At 46.0% G+C, this 23,095-nt stretch overlaps 1 protein-coding gene across 4 annotated transcripts in view; it reads left to right on the forward strand.

Moving 5' to 3' along the window:
• Positions 1–23,095, forward strand: part of LOC107386033 (cell adhesion molecule DSCAM) — a 151,262-nt gene that overhangs the window by 92,593 nt on the left and 35,574 nt on the right. For 3 of the 4 annotated variants that reach the window (XM_054730420.2, XM_070555646.1, XM_054730421.2), the window contains 8 exons: positions 6,251–6,397; positions 8,086–8,364; positions 9,679–9,954; positions 10,655–10,951; positions 11,863–12,138; positions 14,788–15,066; positions 15,923–16,042; positions 16,678–16,857. In XM_054730420.2, coding sequence (XP_054586395.1) covers positions 6,251–6,397; positions 8,086–8,364; positions 9,679–9,954; positions 10,655–10,951; positions 11,863–12,138; positions 14,788–15,066; positions 15,923–16,042; positions 16,678–16,857 — 1,854 coding nt within the window. Of the gene's footprint in view, positions 1–6,250; positions 6,398–8,085; positions 8,365–9,678; positions 9,955–10,654; positions 10,952–11,862; positions 12,139–14,787; positions 15,067–15,922; positions 16,043–16,677; positions 16,858–23,095 lie in introns of those variants that run through there. The other variant, XM_054730422.2, reaches the window with a different exon arrangement.

The following is a 23,095-nucleotide window of genomic DNA, read 5'->3' on the forward strand; positions in this document are numbered from 1 at the left end:
ACGACTCTGCAAGCCGAGTAAATTGTCTGAGCCGAAGCTGGTGGTGCGGGGCAGATGGTCACCCAGCGAGCACAGGTCAAAATGCTCAGCTATGCCACCATGTGTCACTGCGTTCCACCTCAGTGGAGACCCTTCTCTCTCAGTCCTTGGTGCATGTTAACCTTGGTGTCTAGTGAGGACATATCTACCCCTGTGCAACTGTCCTTGGTGAAAAGTGCCTCAGTAGCACAAGTTAAAGTCCCATTAGTCATCACACACTGGTGAAATGTCATCTCCATTGAGACACTTCCCCACGGGGAGCGGTGAGCTGCAGCTGTGGGTGCACTCGGGAACCATTTGGTGGTTTAACCCCCCAAGGACTCTGGTGTGACCAAACCAGGATTCAAACCTCAGTCTCCCAGTCCCAGGGCAGACACTTTACCACAAGGCCACTGAGAAGGTTAGAGCACTGATGTGATTTTGACTGCTTCTGTTACGTCTCACTAGCTATTTGAGTTTCAGAGACCAGTAGCAAAGCCTCCCGGAGAAGAAAAAGTCTACTTGCCGGCTCAGTGTGGCTTAAACAGGGATTAACTGGAGCTGTTTAGTGTGGATTCACAGAAAGAGACGTGTGTTTGGATCATCAACGATGCCAAAGCAGCTGGGTGGGCTGAGGAAGGGAAAAGGAGGGGACTGATCGTCCTGCAGGTCACCTGGGGAAATGGAGCCAGGTTCGAGTAAATATACACAGGTGTGACTCACACATGCTCACCAGGGCACATAGGGGGGCAGGTGTCCTCAGGTGAAGGACATAAGTCAGGACACAGTGACATGGACTCTTTGCTGGAGGACAGGAATGTGTCGTGTTGGTGGTTCACCCATTTATCAGGTATCAGTTCTGGTGGATGAGGGGTTAGGGTTAGTGGTGATGTCACATATGGGTTATTTAGTTATTATGTATCGTTTACAATGGGACAATTAACTCCAGGATGTTTAAGACCTGTATATGATATAGCACCTTATAGAGTCCTGGAATCCCCCAAGGCACTTTACCACACACACGTTCACACTCCAGTGACGGTGAGCTACGATGTAGCCACGGCTGCGCTGACAGAGGGTTAGGCCTGTAACACACAACAGGAATGTGTTTATTTTCCTCTATAAACAGCTACTGTAAACACTTTCTGTTGGACAGTTGGTGCTGTCAGTATTTTGACCACTAATGCTAATGAATAGTTTTATTATTCTCTCATTTGAAGATTTGTGCACACCACTTAAAGCAAAGTGAGAAACACTCACAGACCATGTACAGACATCATCCACCCATCAGTAATAACCTTAACCCCCCCATGACATCTGGAAGGGTGGTGGTCATCTTCACATCAGGCTTGTCAGTGTTGGTAGAAAGGCCCCATAGGTGCTCATCTCCTAGAAGATGTCCAGAGCTACGGTCATCGCTTCATCACACCACAGAAGTCTTTCAAGGATTGAAAGTCCCTTTCAGTAAAGCATTTGATTCCCAGTTTATACACAGTGGATTAAGTTCATTCCAGCGGATTGAAAGGATTCTGGAAATGGCCTCACACAGGGAGATCCACCTTGTGAATGTTGGTACCATTAGCTTCCTGAGGCTGACTTCCTCCAACTGTCCAGCAGCTAATGATTGACTTGCTGTGCCTACATACAGCCTTGGTTTCTGCACTGGAGTTGAGATGTTTGTCAACATCGCTAGTTGAAATCAGGATAATAGTGTGTGATGCACATCTGTAGTGTGGAGGCAGGCTAAAGTGACCATCAGTAGGTCTTCTATGATCTTCTAGAGCTTCTATGACATCTGTAAAAGTTGGTTCCTCTTCATCATTATCTTCTTTTTCAGATTTAGACTCCAAATCAAAGGATGATGAACTCTGAATGCTTTGGCAAAATTGGATGCATTTTCTGTTACCATGGCAACAATTTTGGTAAATGGCCTGTATCGGATACAGTGCCTTCTAGAGTGCTGGAACCCCCAAAGCGCTTTGCAACACTATTAGTCATTCACACGCTGGTGATGATGAGCTACGCTGTAGTCACAGCTGCCCTGGGACATACTGACAGAGGTAAGGCTGCCGTACATAGGCGCCACCGGTGCCTTTGACCACCACCAGTAGGGAAGGTAGGTTAAGTGTCTTGCCCAAAGACACAATGACAGCGACAGACTGAGCAGTGCTCGAACCTGCAACCTTCCCATTACGGGGTGAACTAACTCCTGTGCCACCGTCGCTCCAACCCCAACTTTGCCATGCAGGACATAGGCTGAATGGACCAATCACATCACATGTGTGGCTCCCTCTAATACTCGTACATGCCAGGGCGGCCTGGTAGCGCTGTAGAATGGGATTAAACCGTTACACCCATGAAGTTTTTATTATTCACCGACCAGGGTCAGCAGTGGTGGAAACAAAGTCTGCCTCTTCTACTGCTGCCTTTAAATTGGAGTTCATCATGTCGTATTCTCTCTCGAGGTATCCTGAAAATAGCTTTCTCTGGACACCGCTTTCAGTTGGGATTTTTACTATGATGCATTGGAATGATTTGGAATTCGCACTGGAAATCGGCAACATCTCCTCCATGATACAGCCAGCAATGAGCTTCTTCAGTTCAGCGGCACCAAGGCAGTCTATTTTCTCCGGTTTAGCAGGAGTGGGGCCATCAGTGGAAGCTGACTGAGCAGCTGCAGCAGTAACACCAGTCGGCTTCTCTGTGAGCTTCATGTTCCCGTGTCGGTTTGCTAGGTGCTTGCTCAGGTTGGGAGTTGAATTTTTCGATATAGATAAAAGTTTCCTTCCAATGCAGAGTGTGCTGCGGACACTAATGTTTTTATCAGTTTTTACTGAATGTAATTCTAAGTAGTGCCGATGCTTCCAACCACCCAACGCTGAATGGTCATGCTCGGTACTGTGCTCCAATATTTCCTGTTGTTGTCGCAGGCTTACATGTCACTGTCATGAGATGCGGTCGGCTCAACAAACCAACGCAGCCTGCTTGTGTGGAAGTAATGGCCATTTAATTATGATTTTACTAATTTAATCCCTTATTTTTCTCATTAGTCGAAAAAGTAATTGGATTACAGTAAGGCATTACTTTTCATGCGTTACTGCCCATCACTAGTCACAAGCTTTGGGTAGTGGCTGAAGGAACGAGATCATGGTTACGAGTGGCTGAAGTGAGTTTTCTCCGCAGGGTGTCTGGGCTCTCCTTTAGAGATAGGGTGAGAAGCTTGGTCATTCGGTAGGGCCTTTGAGTAGACCCGCTGCTCCTCCACATCGAAAGGAGCCAGTTGAGGTGGCTCGGGCATCTGGTCAGGATGCCTCCTGCACGTCTCCCTGGAGAGGTTTTCTGGGCACGTCCAACCGGGAAACGACCTAAAGGAAGACCCAGGACAAGCTGGAGAGACTATGTCTGTCACCTGACCAGGAAGCGCCTTGGGATTCCTTCGGAAGAGCTGGTCCAAGTAGCTGGGGAGAGGGAAGACTGGGCCTCTCTACTTAGGCTGCTGCCCCTGCAACCTGACCCTGGATAGGCAGCCAAAAATGGATGGATGGATGGATGGATAGAAGGTTGGGTGGATGGATGGATGGATGTGTTAGACTGAAGCTCTGACTGAAACACGAAGCAGCAAGACTCTGGGTTTTATCACAAGACCGTAACATCTGACCAGGCCTGGAGAACATGCTGGACCACAGGTCCTGTCACACTCACGCCAACCCTGTCAGAAGACACCCAAGTCATCTCCATCTGACCTCTGTTCAAGGTCATCAGTAAAACAGGCAATGACACACGGCTGAACTCAGTTGTGCTGGTCCCCTGTGGGGTCGGGACTAATCATTGACTAGGTGAGATATTACACCCTTATAGAAGATGCTGGTGTTCTGAGAAATATAATAGGACACTAGTTCATACATGATGCTAACTAGCTAATAGCATGTTGAGGTGGACAAGGCTAACCTCTGTGACCTTTCAGGGCTATCTGACAACACTCACATGTGTGGTTTGATGTTGGGGTTCTCTTCTGTGCGAGTCTGAGATGTTCCATTGACTGTTCACTACAGGGTGTTCACTATTGGTGTACAGGCTCATCCTGCCTTTAACCATGGGCGTGTTTTGTTGATTCTCAGATCTTGTTCAATAGTCCCTGCTGACCTCTTCTTGGGGCTCTCATTTCCCCAACCCCTGCTTCCTTCTTCTATGTAGAAAAGGAAAACTGAGAGAAGCTTATTGGTCAGCTTCCTATCTAGCTCCCGCTAGCATCATGACCTGAGCTCGGTTTTCTTTAAAGCTTCTCCTGCTTCAGCTTTTTGGGCCAAATAAGTGTCCGTCATCATCTAATTGCATCTTCCTCTGAACAACCGGCTGGAAGAAGGTGGTTCTGACCCTAATCGTCCCCCCCCACCCCCACCCCTACCCCCCACCCCCACCCCCCCACTGTGTCTCCTCCATAGAGAGACACTTTCTAATATGAAAACCCAAAAGAAACAGATGCCAGGTTTGGTTTGTGACCTATAGTTCAACCCTAAAACAATGATCATTCTGCTATTTTCTTTTGTTTTTAGCATGTACGGGACAATTGCCTACACCAGCAATTTCAATCAGTGTTAAACTGGCGTGACGGGACTAAATGAGGGTAATTTAACACACCATAAAGTCTGCATCATGACGTGTGTCTCAGCAGCACCAGGATCTCCCACCGTACAGCGGCTTCACTCGATCACAGTCTCTGATAGGCCTCTCCATCATTTGTGACATGAGATACTCTGGCTACAGCGCACGTTGGTCCTCATAAATATTGACTACCTCTGTCTTCCTCCACGTGTTCACGCAAATCAGTGTTACATTAGTAGGATCCGACCTGTGCAGCAGTGCCTTATCAAAGCGCCCTGTGATGCCAGGCGTCTTCCACGTTAGTCTGAAGCAGGAAGAGAAGAGAGGACTTGTGTGAGAGAGTGAGCAAGAGTTTGCCCCAGGAGAGAGAGAGAGGAGCGATGAGCTGCATGGTAAGCAGCTGTGTTACACTGTTACGCAGCACCCACCCCTGTCGCTGCGCCTCACAGCTGTTCACAGCTACATTGGCTGCAGCAGATGTTTGGTGACGAATCATGCTGAGCTGCATACCTCACCAGACCTGCAAATATGTGTTAAGTGACTTGAATAGTGACTTTTCTGCTTTTTACTCGTCCAGAAGGTAAAAGATAAAAGTTGACCCTCACAGAAGGCTTTATTCTATATTTCTACAACTGGGGATTATGAAGTGGCAATAATCCACCATGTTTACATGGGGCAAGGTGGAGAAACGAGGGCCCGGGTGGGACTCGAACCCCAGACTCCCGGGTGAGAGTCAGCCAAAGGGACATCCCCTTGGCCAGGACGCTCACACTGTCACACACACTTTACTGGATCACAACGTGTAGTACTTTTATACCAGATCACACGATTGTGTCCCACGGGTTTAACACGCTATAATAATGTTCTGTGGTTAAACATTTGTAAGTCATTAACAGGTCATTTGGGCCTTAGATAATGATAAACAAATCATTTATAAATGCATTTATTAATGTTTTGTGAGTTATTAACGGATCATTTACAAGGTATTAGGTAATGTGTATCATTTATTTATAAAGGCTGGAGATGATATTTACAAATGCTTAAATGACCCGCACTTGTATAGCGCCTTTCAAAGTAAGGACTCCAAAGCACACTACAGTGTATCATTCATCCATTCACACACATTCACACACTGATGGTGATGAGCTACGATATAGCCACAGCTGCCCTGGGGCGCATTGACAGCGGCAAGGCTGCTGATCACAGATACCACCAGTCCCTCCGACCACCACCAGCAGGTGGGTTAAGCATCTTGCCCAAGGACACAACAGCAGATTTCTCTGTCCGGAGCCGGGATCAAACCTCCAACCTTCCGATTACTGGACAACCCGCTCAACCTGTTGAGCTACTGCTGCGCAACAGTCCTTCATAAATCACTGGTGCATCATACTTTTACATCTAGTTATTGATGATTGTGACTTTAGAAAGTTTTAAATAATCTACAAACCATTATCACATCTGCAAATGAGTGTTTGCACATGTTTACTTAGTCATTGTTTAAGTATTTGTAAAAGTCAGCCTCTAAAAATGATTTATTAATGACTCACTAACACTTACAAATGTGTAGTGACACACCACTATTATAAAGTGTTACTGAATATGTATGATGTTGTGATGTGTTTATTTCCAGTGTCACGGTTTCTAATCACCTCCACGGGGGCCCTGTACATCCTGGACGTGCAGATGGAGGATGGGCTGTACAACTACAGGTGTATGACGCGCCATCGCTACACAGGAGAGACCCGACAGAGCAATAGTGCCCGTCTCATTGTCTCAGGTAAGAGGCTTCGTGAAGACTTGTCAGCCAGCTTCACATAACCCTATGTTCATGAAGCATAATTGAGCCAAGTTCACAACCTGATGGGAATGTTAGCATTCTGCATCAACAACAGAATTATGGGATGATACACTGGTAAAGGTGAGCCATTCTGCCATACAGGCCAGCTAAATAAATTAATTGTGGAGTTTCTGCATTTTGGCCTGATGCCACACCTGTAGCATCTGCTCATCAGCTGTTGTGAAATTTGAAGCACAACAACCGTGTTGACCAGGACTTGTGTGTATGTTTATGTTTATGTATTTAGCAGACGCTTTTGTCCAAAGCGACTTACAAGTGATAATCGGCATGTTCCCCTTGAGGCTAACAACAACAATAACAACAACTTGACATCAATCATGGAGAGGAGGGAACAAAGGAGTGGATGGAAGAGAGGGGGGACGGGCACAGGGAAGGTGCTAGTTAAGAAGATGCTCTCTGAAGAGCAGGGTCTTTAGGAGTTTCTTGAAAATCAACAAGGAAGCCGCAGTTGTAGTAGTGCTTGGTAGGTCATTCCAGATTTGTGGAACGATGCATGAGAAGAGTCTGGATTGTCCTGAGCGTGGTGTAAGCACTGCTAGCCGACGATCCTGTGATGACCGGGCTGAGACGTAAACCTTTGCAAGAGGTATTCAGCCGTATCATCTCGGACTTTGTATGCTAGTGTTAGTAATTAGAATTTGATGTGTGCTGCTTGCGGTAGCCAGTGGAGCTCAATGAACAGAGGGGTGATGTGTGCTCCTTTTGGATGATTGAAAACCACACGCGCCGCTGCGTTGTGGACCATTTGAAGAGGTCTCACAGTCCAGGCTGGAAGACCAGTTAGAAGGGCATTGCAGTAATCGAGGGTGGAGATGACAGTAGATTACACCAGGAGCTGGGTGGCATGTTGTGTTAGATATGGTCTGATCTTTCGTATGTTATACAGCGCAAAGCGGCATCAACAAGCAACAGAGGCAACATGATCTTCAAAGGTCAGGTGTTCATCAATCACAACACCCAGATTTCGAACTTCCTTTGAAGGAGCAAGAGATAGGAAGTTATTTTGGACTGAGATATTGTGCTGTATGGATGGGTTTCCTGGGATGACAAGTAGTTCAGTTTTAGAGAGGTTGAGTTGGAGATGGTTGGATTTCATCCATTTTGATATGTCAGAGAGACAGTTTAATATTCGTGAGGAGACAGTGTGGTCGTCCAGTGGAAATGACAGATAGAGCTGGGTGTCATCTGCATAGCAGTGGTAGGAGAAGCTATGTGATCGAATGATCTCACCCAGCGAGGTGGTGTATATGGCAAAGAGAAGAGGTCCTAGTACAGAGCCCTGGGGGACTCCTGTTGCAAGATGGTGCACGGTAGAGGATTGTCCAAGCCAAGATACACGGAATGATCGTCCTGTGAGGTACGATTCAAACCAGGCATGTGCTTTCTCTGTGATGCCCATGGTAGAGAGTGTGGACAAAAGGAAGCCATGGTTGACGGCGTCAAATGCAGCCGATAAGTCGAGCAGGATAAGCACTGAGGGGGAAGCACTTGTGGGGGAACCCCAGCCATTAGAAACAAACCAGAGTTAAAGAAAATGCACTAACCACCACATAGTCATCTCCTGTAAGAGTTTCATACATGATCAGTCTTGCATGTCCCTCCTGCAGATCCAGCTAACTCAGCGCCCCACATCCTGGACAGCTTTGAACGTCGTGAGGTGATGGCATCTCATCGAGTAGAGCTGCCCTGCAAGGCATCCGGCCACCCTGCTCCCAAGTACCGCTGGCTAAAGGACAACCGTCCACTGGAGCCAGACACGCGCTTCAGACAGAGTGTGACAGGCCTGCTGATAGAGAGAGCCCAGCCCAGCGACACAGGGACGTATGTGTGTGAGGTGTGGAATGGCTACGGCAATGCTGAGGTGGTCGGAAGGCTGATGGTGAAAGGTCAGTGCTCATTTGTTGTGTGGGGACGTAGCAGCAGTCTGACGGGTAGAACTAAACATGTGGCTCGAACTACTGAATGTTCTTTGTGTTTTATGAAACTAACACGGTTGAGTTCAGAGCTCACACTTTAGCAGACGGTCTGTAAGGCAGGCAGCCACCCACCAAACCAGATGGTGGACCTCACACTGAGAGGTCACACCCTCTTCCTTCTTCTTTCAAGGGACTGTGGAGCTGATGAGAATATCTCATTTGTGGACTTGCTCATGACCCCCGGCAAGCATGGGCCGCCAACACCACTGGCTTCAATCAAAGGTCCACCAAGGGCTGTCCCATGAGGACAGTTGAACAGTGTTTTACTGGTGTATGATGGAGACAGTCTACATCAGTCTGGGAACTAGTCTGAGCTGAGAGAAAGGAGCTTTAATAACAGAGATGCGGTGCAAGACCTCGTCTTCTAGAGGACATTTGCATGAAAAGAATCAGAAATAATCATTAAAAAACAATTTTTAGTTTTCCACACCTTTAAAGCATCCATATCAATCTTCTTTCATCATCATCATCATCATCATCATCATCATCATCATCATCACTTCCAACAACCAGCACCTTTTACGTTCCAGTAACTTCATCTCTGCGGTTATTCCCAAAGCTCGCACCTCCTTTGGCCGCTCCTCATTCCAGTTTGCTGCTTCCAACGACTGGAATGAGCTGCAGAAACCACTGAAGCTCACTACCTACATTCCATTATCTACCTTCAATAATTCACGGTGATCAATAGTTTCTGATCAGTGTTCCTGCTTCTGAGTATTAAAGACTGTTTTAGTCTGTTCTGACTGCTTGTACATGTTATATATGAGAACAGTCCTTTGTTTTTATGTCTGGCTGTTTAATCTGATTTTATCTTGTATGTTTTATCTTAGCTGTTGTTCTTTGGTGTAAAGCTAACTATGTGTCTGTTGCCTCTGCCTCGTGGCCAGATTGTCATTGTAAAGGAGAATGAGTTCTCCATCCACTCATCTGGATAAATAAAGGTTAAATATGAAATAATTAATAAGAAATACACAAATATGGAGTATCAGCACTAGTACCCTCATCAACAACCAGCCATACGTCCAATACATGCCTACTGCCCTGTAGTGGAGCAGCTACAGGTGGAAACTGGCCTTGCTGTTATTGTTCTACTGTTAGAATTAAATAATGTTACTAAATATAAGTTATTTTTTTTAATTATGCTGACCTTTGTAACAGAAATACCAATAACATACCACTATTCTACTCAAACTGTCACTGACCCATCACCTTTCTAACAAACAGAAGCCCTGAAGTTGATGGTGAGCCCACGGAAGGTGAAGGGCAGCGTGGGAAGCCAGGTTTCATTGACCTGCAGTGTTACCGGCTCTGAGGAGTATCAGCTGTCCTGGTACCGCAACGGCGAGCTCATTTATCCCAGCAACAGTGTCCGGATGACGGGCCAAAACAGAGAAAACCTGGTTATGGCTGGTATGGCCAAGAGCGATGGAGGAGCCTATCAGTGCTTTGCCAGAAATGGCAAGATGTCTGCCCAGGACTTTGTTCAAGTCCTACTAGAAGGTCAGAGTTCACAGTAAGGAATGTTTAGGTGGGGGCATGTATGAACCCAACCTGAGAACTCAACAGGTGGAGTTGAGTTTTTAAGCTCCAGACCTCACTGGTCTTGTGCACCAAACATTTGTTTGTGAAGAGTTCATTAGCAAAAAACTATTTTTTATATGAACTTTCAAAAATAAAATGTATCTGTTATTTTTGGACTTCAGTGAAAATTAGTAAAAATTAGGTGATTTTGACCAAGAACAGAATCAATCTGTTTTTGCAAACGACTTCTTCATGTGTTCCAGTGAAAAGTTCACTTTATTTCTACAGCACCAAACCATGAGTAAACATTCCAGTACAGGTCAGGTCATTAAGCCAGTCAGTAAAACGTTTTCTATTTAAGGAACCCAGCAGGTTGCATCGTCACTGACTAGTGTCAGAGTCTTTACAGCAATCCTCATACTAAGAAAGCATGCAGCGACAGTGGAGAGGAAAACTCCCTTTTAACAGGAAGAAACCTCCAGAGGATCCTGGCTCAGTATAAACAGCCATCCACCACGACTCACTGGGGATTCTATTTAGTATTGTCTTTGTCTTAGTGAATCTACAATTAACTGAACAGGTGAACTAGTAGTAGCACATTCCATGCTCAAGAAAGTAAAACTTGATTTATTGGTTATGAAAGATTAAGTGAATGGGCATTTCTAACTCCTCTGTCTAGATGGCACCCCCAAGATTCTGGCTTCGTTCAGTGAGAAGGTCTACAATGTCAACGAGTTTGTGTCGCTGTCATGTATGGTGAAAGGCACACCAGAACCCCGGGTGACATGGGCTCTGGATGATGAGCCAGTGATACGGGACAGCCGGCACCGGATTTCCTACTACACCAATGCCGAAGGTCACATGGTCAGCCACCTCAACATCACACAGACCCAGGTCCCTGATGGAGGGGTGTACCGGTGCATCTGCAATAATTCGGCCGGCACTGTTTCCTACCAGGCGCGAATAAACGTAAGAGGTGCTTGTCAGATCAACTCTTCCAGCACACCATCACATATACACACCAACATGTCTTGAGATATTCTGACTTATGCTTCTTGTAAGTAGCCACAGAGAATGCCTCCTGACATGCAGAGATGAATGTCTGATCACGTTTCTTTAGACACTGTCTAGACGAACCCTTATTCAGCTCTTCCTTTTCCGTATCAGAACCGTGGAAAGTCTGCAAATGTTACTGTTAGTTTTAACATCCTAAAGCGTTTTTATGAGGATGATTCTTGGGTAAATACAAAGAGCAGTTAGTGTAATTACAGGTAGCCAACTGATTGTATTATTTTAAACAGCGTAGCTAGTAATAAACCCAAACCACTGGTTAGCAGTGTGATTCTTTGTCATGAGAATGATGGATGCCCTAACTGGTGAAGACAGACCTCCATAGAAACACATACAAATGAGGACATGCTTGTTTGGAGCAAATGAAAGAGCCAAGAGTTGGTGAAGCTGTATGTTCTTCTTCACAGAGAGCTGTGGAGGGTTCATGCTTACTGGGACACGTGGTTCACTGAAAGCTAAAGGGGGTAGTTTCATGACCAACATCCATTCGGTCAGGCAGCCTAGGCAGTCAAAGTAAAGTTCTCAACAAGACAGTAGGTTTCAAAAACAAAACTGTTTAAGGAAGACAAGTAAAATACATTTACTGATATTCTTATTTAGTTTTTTGCCACTCAAATTGACTGTTTTCAAAGAAATGTCATGAGGCATTCCAACACTCTGAACCAGTCTATTTCGTGTTTGATGCTCTCAGAATAAACCAAGGCATGTAAACTTTGTAGTGTCCTTAAAACAGACGACACGGCACAGCTGACATTCAGCCCACAAACTGGCCTCAAAATCATTTTAAGAGAGTTTTCTCTCTGATGTTTCCTCAAGGGCCTGCCAGCATCAGACCAATGAAAAACCTCACTGCCATCGCTGGGTGGGACATGTACATCCACTGCCGAGTCATTGGTTACCCCTACTATTCCATCAAGTGGTACAAGGACTCCAATTTGCTGCCATACAACCACCGGCAGCGGGCCTTCGAGAACAACGGAACCCTAAAGCTATTTGATGTGCAGAAGGATGTGGATGAAGGAGAGTACACCTGTAACGTTCTGGTGCAACCTCAGTTGTCCACTCACCAGAGCGTTTATGTTACTGTGAAAGGTAAGATCCCAAGTTCTGAGCCGAGTTCAGTCATAAAGTATGAGACTGCCGTTAGATCCCACCTGTATTATCTCAGTCTTTAAGATACTGTTCTACAGTAGTTTGGGTTAGTGGTGTGCCATCCAAGCCTCATGAAGCGCTTCGAAGCATCCTCTACTGTTCCGGGCCTGCCAGACTCATCCACTGTCTACACAGAACTAGTCTGGTTCCTCACAGGCAGAGAGGCACATGAGGGGTGGGACTAGCCAGCTCAAAAATTGCCAATCAGAAAAATGGGGGAAATGCAACGCTGTAGTTTTTTTTTAGCTGTAGTCAAAAATGGCGTCTGGCGATAGCGCAGACTTCTTTCTTTAGAAGAAAGGCTTTTAGCGCTTCTACTTGTTGTTTTAAAGGCACGTCCAAGTCACTTAGGACAGACAGCTGCAGCAAACTCCACTTCAGACGCCATGCTTATGAGAAACTCAGCATTGCAAAGTATGACTTACACTGCTCAGCGCTGATTGGCTCGGTTAGAATTCTCAGGGGATTGGGCTATTTGAATGGAAGAGTTCCCAGCCCTAATGTTTCGCATGAGGAAGCATGGGCTGGCTGGCTGGTCAGGCTACCGATACATGACTCAAGGCCTTGAACACATTAGCTGTGGTGCCATCTAGTGGTACCAGGTAATATTACAATGTATGAAAATGCTTCCCACGTTTTGTCGGAGGACGTCACTGCAGGCAAACGTGCCTCAAATCCGATTTGTTCTGAGTCTGAAAAGTCTGAACAACACAGATGTGATTTTTTTCAATCCGACCCAGGTCACTTTCATTTGTGGTACTTATTCCAATACATGTCTGCAGTCCACTTATTCATGTTGCATTAAATTTGCCTCCATCATCACTGATCAGCAGAGGGCAGTGTGGTGTGTTGATGTTCCTGAGGAGAAGCGCTGACAGAGACTCCGAGGTCCGGCTAGACATGCCGTCTAGTTTTGCAATAAAATTAATGAGAGTGGAAGGAGCTGCTGGAGCGAAGCGTCTCTCCGGTCTCCGTGAGGACAGTAGGAGGGTCTTCATTCAGTCACCCGTGCATTAACTTAATACCAGTAACTTTCAGTGAATAATAATTCGGGAAGACAGCAGGAATAAGGAACAAGTATATTTTATGGTTTTTACAACCTGACAGGAGTGATGCTGAGATTATGGATGAACTCTGTCAATCACAACTCCACTCAGAAACAGGGACCAAACTAAGACAACCCACAAATCTCTGTGAGGTTTAGCCGCTTTTATTTTGACAGTGACACAGAAAACGAACCAGTGGCATGACTCAGGCAGAAGCAAATTTCGAAGCGAGGCTTCATGGACACGCCTCCTTCCTGCGCGATACAAGCCTCGAAGACTCGCTTCATTTGTCCCATCACTAGTTTGAATGGAATTTGACAAACAGGACTTTCTCAGTCCATAAAGATGCAACACTACTTAAATTTGGTGTCCCCCTTGGCTCCATTTCGGGCCCAGTCCTGTTTTCATTGTACAGGCTGCCTTTAGGGTCCATTCTTCTACAACATGATATTCAGTTCTGCTTTGCTGATGATGACCTCCAGCATGATTTATTTGATCCTCTTTTAAAATTTAAATGTGGCCTTGTAGTTGTTCAAACCATCTTCTTTCACTTAAAGTTGGGATTGGGTTCAGCAGCAGTGAAGCTCCACTTATCTCCACAGATCTTTCAAAGTTCTTCCTGCTTTCATCACAATAAACCTCTGTGTTATCCTTTCAATAGCTGAAGCTAACAACGTGAGGAAAATGTGATCATATGACTTCTGTTTTCCACAACCTTTTGTTCAACGTAGGATTCGTGTGGATTCATGGTCTGGCTTTATCCTGCCTCCAAAATCTCACATCTTCTGAATCTTCTGTCTGGGCTATTCTGGTCACATTGGTTATTTGGGCTGTGAAGACTGACTACATTAAACCCAGATTTGCAAATACATTCTCTGGTACTACATCCCTGTGTGTGGATGTCACTTCATCTCTGCACACTGACTGTGTATGTTTTCCCATCACATCAAGCACCACATGTAGAAGATGCTCTAGAGCAGATACTTATAATACACATAAAGTATATGATGATGGAACTGTGTACGACTAAAACACACTCACCATCCCTGTCATCCAGATGGTTCATCTGGAGCTGGATGTGTGGCAGCACTGTGTGTATGTGTGTGTGTGTGTGTGTGTGTGTGGGGATGGGGGGGGGGGGGGGGCACAGTGTAGGCAAAGCTAGGCTGCCTTTCTGCCTCAGCTAATTTGCCTCCCAGCTGTTTGGCATTCCGCTGCAGCCAACAAGGGGATCCCCAGGAGTCCATTAGGCCTATTTTGTTGAGAATTAAATAAGCGCCGAAGTGCTGCTTATTCCAATAGTATTTTAAATCATTAATTTTCAGAGCAACTAGTTCTCACGATTGCTACAGCGTCCCTGGAGAGCAACTGATAGAATAAATGTGTACATGTTGTTGGAGGATTGCTTCAGCGGCTCCTCGTGGGCACTGAATCTAGACTATTCATGCTAAACCAGGTTTCAACATGAAGAACAACACGACAGAGAGAGAATCGTAAGCCACATTAGAGGTTAAACATCCAACTAAATTTGTATCTTTTACAGTTCCACCCACTATCCAGCCGTTTGAGTTTCCTCCGTATTCCATCGGCCAGAGAGTCTTCATCCCCTGTGTGGTCATGTCTGGTGACCAGCCCGTCTTCATCACGTGGCAAAAGGATGGTCGGCCAATCCCTGCCAGCCTCGGTGTCACCTTAGACAACATAGATTTCACCAGCTCCCTGCGGATCTCCAACCTTACACTGGCACACAACGGAAACTACACCTGCATCGCTCGCAACCAGGCTGCTGCGGTGGAGCACCAGAGCCAGCTCATCGTCCGAGGTGAGGGTGGTGGGGGTGGGGGCCGGTTTCTGCCTCTCCTGAAGCTAACCTATGTAAATAAAAGATATACACTGCCTAGCCAAAGAAAAGTCTCCACCTAAGCAGACTGGTTGGAGCCGCCTACTGGATAATGACTGCATGGGCGATGATCCCTCAGCTGCAACAAGTTTTTTACCCAAACTTCTCATTTCTTAAACAATCAGGTGGAAAGACGCATCTGGTGGTCGTAGAAAAGAAGTTAGTCTAGAGCTAATTCAGTTTTACACTTGTGTGTGCGTATGTGTGTGTGTCTGTGCGAGTGTGTGTGTGTGTGTGTATATGTGCATGTGTGTGTGTGTGTGTGTGTGTGTGTGTGTGTGTGTGTGTGTGCATGTGTGTGTGTGTGTGTGTGTGTGTGTGTGTGTGTGTGTGTGCGTGTGTGTGTGTGTGTGTGTGTGTGTGCGTGTGTGTGTGTGTGTGTGTGTGTGCGTGTGTGTCTGCGCGCGCGCGTGTGTGTGTGTGTGTGTGTGTGTGTGAACTCTGGAGTTGCTCCTTGATGCCACAGATTTGTGATGATTTAGCTTGTTTCTTTATTTTACTCAGGAATAAGAGACTCAGTGAATGTGTGTCGTAATCAAAGCTAAAGGCGGTCCAACAAGATAATACAGTGGGTGTTTTTTTTTGTATGGTAACTTTTTTCGACCAGGCAGTGTTTAAACAAAACGTCTTTGAAGAACTTATTATAAGCTCATATTTATGTGCTGTCCAGTACAAAATGATCAATGACCCGGTACCAGACCTTGGTGCTTGGCTAAATCACAACATGAACACAGAATTTCAGATGCAGCGGCTCAATCTGAAGATTTTTTTTTTGCAGTTCCTCCCAAGTTTGTGGTTCAACCCAAAGACCAGGATGCTATCTATGGAAAAGCCGTGATCCTAAACTGCTCAGCTGAAGGTTATCCAGTTCCCACTATTCAGTGGAAGTACTCTAAAGGTAAACACTAAACTGGATCTTTTCCCAGATATTCCTGTTGAATAGGAAAAACACTGCTTGTGTATTTTGTGTTTTCATAGCACACATTTTGTGAAGACTAGCCCAGCTAACAGGCGTCATTTTATTGGCACATAAAAGATTCTGGGTTGGGGTTGGGGTTGAACCGCCCTCATAGTCCTGAAACTCTGGGGAAAACAAGGACAGAAACATGGTAAATGCCCCCCCCCCCCCCCCCCCCAAGGCACTATACAAAACAGTCATTCACCCATTCATACACACATTCACAAGCTGGTGGTGAAAAACTACAATGTAGCCACAGCCGACCTGGGGCCGACTGACGGAGGTGAGGATGTGGAGCACTGGCACCACCGGTCCCTCCGGCCACCACAAGCAGGCAAGGGGGGTGAAGTGTCTTGCCCAAGGACACAACGACTGTAACAGACACGGCTCAAACCCGCAACCCCGTGACACTTAACTCTGCTTCTGCAGAACAAATCCACATATATTTACAGACTAACTGCAGTAGTGTGGCTTTAAAAGTTTAATACTTCCTGTTGGTCATCAGTAGCTCCGTGCTGCACCATGAGGTTCCTGTTTCTGCGGCAGAACTCTGATAAAAAGTTGTTTGGTTTCAGGTGCCGGTGTTCCCCAGTTCAAACCCATCGCCCTGAACTCTGGCTTCCGGATCGAGGTTCTGGTTAACGGCTCGCTGCTCATCAAGCATGTGCTGGAGGAGGACAGCGGCTTCTACCTTTGTAGAGTCAGCAACGACGTTGGGGCTGATGTCAGCAAGTCCATGTACCTGAATGTTAAAAGTAAGTCTCGGTGTGAAAGAGGCCCCTGTTGGGTCTGCTGTTGCTACACGTGTGAGTTCTGTCTCCCAACGAACAGCTTCTTCTTCACCAACGCCTTCCATAGATCTCAGACCTTCATCGCTACCCTCTCCTCATCCAGCTCTTCCTACCCTTTCTGTCTTTCCCTTTCATTACATTTTTTAATCACAATGTTTTATTTTTCTCATTTTAATGATATTTTAATCACGTCTATTTTTGAAATGTTTGTTCCTGTGAAGCACCTTATCTTCATTTAGAAAAGATCGTTTCTTCAGACCATCTGCCTGACAGCCACATCTCAGTGTCTGTCTGTCCTCGAGTCATCCAGCAGCCACAGGCCCCCGGTCCTTTTTAACCGTGTTTTAAACCCCACAGGGTCCGGTTTGAAGGCATCAGCGAAACATTTAGAACACTAACATCTCAGCTCTCAGGTTTTCTGTCAGTCACAATGCTTTAGATCCGGGTTAGGGGTTTGTGCGTATGCCTGCAGACCCCTGAGGGTGGGTTGCTGTCCTTGGGCTTCCTCTTGTTCTTGTTTGTGTCTCCTCGGTACCACGGCTAGGGTTACCTGGGGAGACACACCTTCATGCACCTCTCTTGCATCTGCATTCAGACAACACGCTCGTTGACCTTTAAAGCATCTCCCTTTGCTGTAACTGAAAAGTAGAAAAGTGTAATTGGTGAGGCGGTGGCGTCCGGCTCTGCTGTTTGTTCAGGGCAGTCTTCAGCATTTGAGCAGCGGTGTCTACCTAAGAGGCTTAGGAGCCAATTATGGAGGCACACAAGCTGACACATGCTGAGGAACTCACGTGATAAAGAGGGTGTGATGGTTGTCTGTAAACACACAGAGGGAAACTAATAGAAAGACTGATGAATTACACTAAAGTTTACGTGGAAAAGATGCTTTCAGGCGCACAGACACACCCATTCCACCCAAGAGTGCACCCTATAGTGTAAGATGCAGATACGGAGCAGGTCACTGCAGCCATTACTAAAGACTAATAGGCTGGTCGGCTTAGCAGGCGACTCCAAAACATCCCACTCCTCCGTGCTATTGTGGTGAAATGAATTGCCGCTATTGCGATGTCATAACTTGGCACTTTCATTGTTATGGGTGTGTGTGCATAGGATAATGTCTCATCGTAATACACCATGCATCATCTGCCGGCTGTGCTAACAGCGTGCAGAGCAGGCTTGCATTCCTTCTACAGACTTAAACCACACGAACGCTCTAAAAGCACCAGTGTGCATGTTTCTTCTTCCTTCATCAGCTTTCTTTTTCAAGCTCTAATCCGTTTTAGTTCCATTTCAACTCTGGCTGCAGGTGGAGGCTTGAACAAATTAAATTTAATGTCATTTGCATCCAAGCATCCCCTACAGTGCCTCCAAAACAGATGCAATTCAGTCAATTCATTACCGGTGTGCTGTGGATGCTATCAAGTCAGTCAACAGCCACTCTGTGTTTATCAGGACCAATTAAGACCAATCAAGCCCGCTAGACATCTTAATGTCTGAAGATGATGAGGAGGAGGGCAGAGTGCATAATGAGGCTTCAGAGAAGAGCAGCTTTTAGAGAGACTAGCCCTAACTAACCAGACTCGTCCTTTGGTTTCAGTCACGTCTTCACACCCAGTCCTCCTCTCTGCCCAGGCTGCAGGGCTACGTTTGTTGTCATGCTCCATGTTCAAACCAATTGTGCAGCTAAAGGAATTATTTCAGTACATTACAGGCGGCTAGTGAAGCAGTCATTCATGTGCTCGTCCCCTCCCCCAGTCCCTAGCCAGGCCATCTCTTCCCCGGCGCCCACGTGCAGTCTTCCCCCGAGGCAAGCAGCTCGGTGCAGCCATGGTGCGGTGTAGCGGGGTGTGGCCCAAGCACAGCCTGGAAGGAAAGCCTCTCATGTGGGCGCAGACCCACTGTGTAAAACAAGATGGAGGCAAATGAATCGCGTCAGGGGGCATTCAAACCACTCGTGTTCAGAAAAAGGTGAATTTGCAGCAACACTAAAAGGCAGATTTCAGAAAAGATGTGCAAAAACTATAAAGGTCAAATCTGTGCAAGTTTAAAATGTCTCAGTGAACTAAACAGCTGCTGATGGAAGGCTCCGTTTGTTTGGTTTAACAGCTGTTAACAACCCTAACGTTGGCTTAGTCTGGTGATCAGAACCCTTTTAACTGTAGTCCAGATTTGTTCAAGTTATACTCGACTAAAATACTCGAGTTGCACACTTTAGATTTAGGCCCTGTCCACATGTAGCCGGGGATCTGCCAAAACGTAGATATTTTTCTACGTTTTGGCCTGTCATCCACACGAAAACGGATCTTTTTAAAAACTCCGGCCAAAGTGAAGATCTGCATTTTCTCCATTTTGGGTGTCTGCGTGTGGACAGACAAAACTGGAGTTTTAAGGTCCGCAACGTCACTTTCCGCGACAAAAAAATGCTGACATCACGTGTGCGACCTGTGTTTACACTAGCCGACAGCATGGAAGCTCTCAGAGCTGCGCTCTGTCACTACCCGATCCATCAATTGTCCAAGCGCTTTCTGCTTGTTTGTTTTTGCAAGCGGAATTACTGCTCCTTGCGGAAGACCACAGACGAAGGACGAGGTTAAGAATGGGGGAAGTACTGCCGCCTACAGGTCTGGCATGTCCTTAACAACGTATTTATCCGGGTACGTGTGGACAGAGTTTGTTTTTAAAACGCGGTGGTGTGGATGCAAGTTTTTGGAGGGGCGGATATTCGTTTTCAAAAAACCCCGGCTACATGTGGACTAGGCCTTCAAGACTTTAGATTTAAAACTCTGTTTAGACACGTTCTACAACAGTCAGTACCGGTTAGTGTTTGTAGTTCAGTCTCCACATCACGCAAACACATCTGTATAGTAAGAAATGTTTGTTTGCTACGTATAAAGAAGAAAAAGTGCATCATGACATGTTTTGGACAAATAAACCATAAAACATTCTGTAAATTGGGGCTGAACAATTTTGATGACTGACTGGCAGTTTTTCTGGCAAAATTTACAATTTCGATAATGGCAGCTCTATGTGGCGCTGCTGGAGACGGTCACTCAGGAGGGCTTTCTGCTAAAGCGATCAGAATAACAGCTTTGAAGAAGGTTTTTAATGAGGACATAATGTGCAGAAGCTCAGCACACACTGTCTGATAAACTCCGCTGTGTGTTAAAGGGAACCATTGAAAAAATTCCTTATTGTGATGTCACAATAGGACAAACTATCCCCCAGCAACACTGGAGGAGCAGCGGCTCTAGTCTGAGCTCCTCCCAGACATCAGAGATCAGGCTCAGACAGCTTGACCTGCTCCGGTCGCTGATACGAGCTCGAATGTCGGGACGGACTAAAGCAACCAGGAACGTTGGTCCATGAAGTCTTTATAAAAGTCTTTATAAAAATCAGTACTGCATAAATCCAACCCGTGTCATGTTCATGTGGTCCTAAACTGGATGAGAGGGTTAGAGTTTTCAGTTTTTGGACAGATTTCATATGTTTGCTGGAGGTGGAGGGAAGCATCAAGAAGCTGCCGTCCATAGAGCCGTGCTAACCAGTAGCGCCTGTGTGATGTCACTGCTTCTGCTCATGCAGGTCGCTTCAGGGCCACCGATGTCCCACCGTGGAGTCTGATGGAGGTAGGGTTTAAATTACAATGTGAACAACCAGTCAAACATATCAGATCTCAGCACAAGCTGGAATGGAGCATTAATACCTACCGTGTAAATGGCAGAATGACTGATGCTTCACTTCTTTTGTTGTTCGGAACAATTAATCCAGCTGACATGATGCTGAAATAACTATAATCCTTCCCCATCACCTCTGCCTTTTCCCTTTGATCACAGATGAACAGCCTCGCACTGAATTAGCATTCAACCATAATTACGTGTCATCATTACTACTCCTCTGACAGCCCCATTTGGCTAATTGTGTTTGCCACATCACTAACACCATCGGTTGGACTCATTAGAAACATTTTCCTTCTTTTATTTCTGCACTGCGTCATTCAGGGTGTGATTGCTCTGGTGAAAATCAATGGCAGGTCCATTTTCTATTCCTGGCTACTAGAAATGGCCCTTTTTTCTGGGAGCAGAGTCTATAGAGAAAGAGGAAGCAGGAGAGGGAGGCGAGGAGGGGAGGGGAGGAGAGACTGTCCGATGCTTGTTGGCATGGTAACCTGGCCAGGTGAATAGGGAGCCTGGACGAAGAGATGGAAGAAGGGAGGGAGTAGGGTGGTGATTTTTTATTTATTTATTTTTGTCTCAGGGGAGTAGCCTATCAGCAGCCAGCCTATCCCCCACAATCCCTTGCAGGCTTAAGTGTATCATCACTGCCCTCTGGGTTGCTGTGTAGGAACAGGGCTCTCCTCACCTCCACGTCAAAGACACTTTGTTCTGTGGAGCAACACATTATTATTATTAGGCCCGAGCAGCGAAAGTGCTGCGAAGGCCTCTTGTTTTTCCTCTGTTTATTAGGCCCAAGCAACGAAGTTGCAAAGGACTATTGTAACTGCTCCGTTTATTATTAGGCCCGAGCAGCGAAGCTGAAGGTTGCTAAAAAGGTAGCTCAACAGCGCCCCCTTGAAAATTAAAAATACCCCTCCGCTTTGACCCTTTTTTTTATAGTAGAGTGATGAAATTTGGTACAGTTGTAGAACTCAACAATACGCACAGAAAAGTATCTTGCACCCATGGTCAACATCAAATAGGAAGTCGGCCATTTTGGACTGAAGTAGCAATTGTGACCTCGTTTTGGTCGTTTGTAGGGTCTTTATTTGGTTGAACAAATTGGTCATTTTTCTCACGATCGTCTAAAAAATAGTGTGCGATCAATCAGAAGGAATGGACAATTTAAATGAGAAAATAAAACTGACTTTTCGTAAATACTGAAGGGGCGGGGCCAGGCCTCGAAGTTCTAGCACTCGCCAAAAAATTTCAAATGGCTATAATTTCATAAATGAAAGAATTACAGTTAAAAAAAATTTGTGGACATTCCTCATCGGCCCTCAAAGAAAAGTGAATGGTCAATTGGTGATGTCACACAGGCCCCGCCCCCTCAGGACTAAAAAGGTCAAGTTTTATTGTGAAATTTCCCAAAATTTGCCTTTGCCTTTTCATATAACACAAACTTGTAGCAGATACCTGAAGACAAGTTGGGGTTGCTGGGCCTCACTTTACGGGAGCTTTCAAAAGACAGCGCGGCTGTGATGGTGCGGCGAAGTCAGGTGTAATGCCATGGCCATACGATTGCCTCTCATTTAGTCAGTTCTAAAGTTACCGCCATGAAATTTCTGATGAGTGATCCTAGTATGATCCACAATAAAACTTGAAATCAAAAGTCGGTAGGCGTGGCCAATTTTTTGAAATAGCGCCCCTAAGCACCCTTAAAAGTGCCAGCCCCAAGCCATGCTTTGACTGAGGATTATGAAATTTTGTACACTCATGTAATGTCTCAGGACGTACAAAAAACTATCTTGAAGTCATGCTCAATATCCCACAGGAAGTCGGCCATTTTGGTCCAAGTACGCCATTTTGTGTTTTTTGCACACTTCAAAGGTACGTCAATCCCCAAGCGCCCTTTGCCCCCATCGCCTTCATACGTCTGCTGAAAACTCTTAAGACCAAGCAGGCAAAACTGAACCCATGGACTTTCCAAAAGTCTAACAGTGTGGGCGTGGCTAGGCATCAAACTTTGACCTGTCACCACACCATGCTTTACTGTCAATGCTCCCAAACTGACTCTTTTAACCTAATCATCATGAATCTCTGGCAAATAGCAGTAGACATGTTGGGGTAACTTGGTGTCCAGTACTGGCAGGTTTCAAAAAAGGGCGAGGCTTTGGGGGCATGGCAAATTTTGACATCACGCCATGGAATTACGTTTGCCCCTCATTTCCTCAATTCTGATGCTATCGTTACTATGTGTATACATGTGTGTGTGTGTGTGTGTGTGTGTGTGTGTGTTTGATCAGAGTCAGTATCAACACAGCTGGTGTGTAGAACAGGGGAGTCCCTCCTCTCTTCGTTGCTCTTTCACCATAATTCAGCTGGAAATTAAAGTAATAAATCAACACAACAATTACGAGGCCTGAAGAGTGCCTCAGGGCCGTCTCAGCTGGGTTGCTGCTCTCTCTCTCTCTCTCTCTCACAAACACACGCACGCACGCACGCACGCACGCACGCACGCACGCACGCACACACACACACACACACAC

The sequence above is a fragment of the Nothobranchius furzeri genome, chromosome 10 (genome assembly GCF_043380555.1).
Source record: "Nothobranchius furzeri strain GRZ-AD chromosome 10, NfurGRZ-RIMD1, whole genome shotgun sequence".
NCBI classification, from domain to species: Eukaryota; Metazoa; Chordata; class Actinopteri; order Cyprinodontiformes; family Nothobranchiidae; genus Nothobranchius; species Nothobranchius furzeri.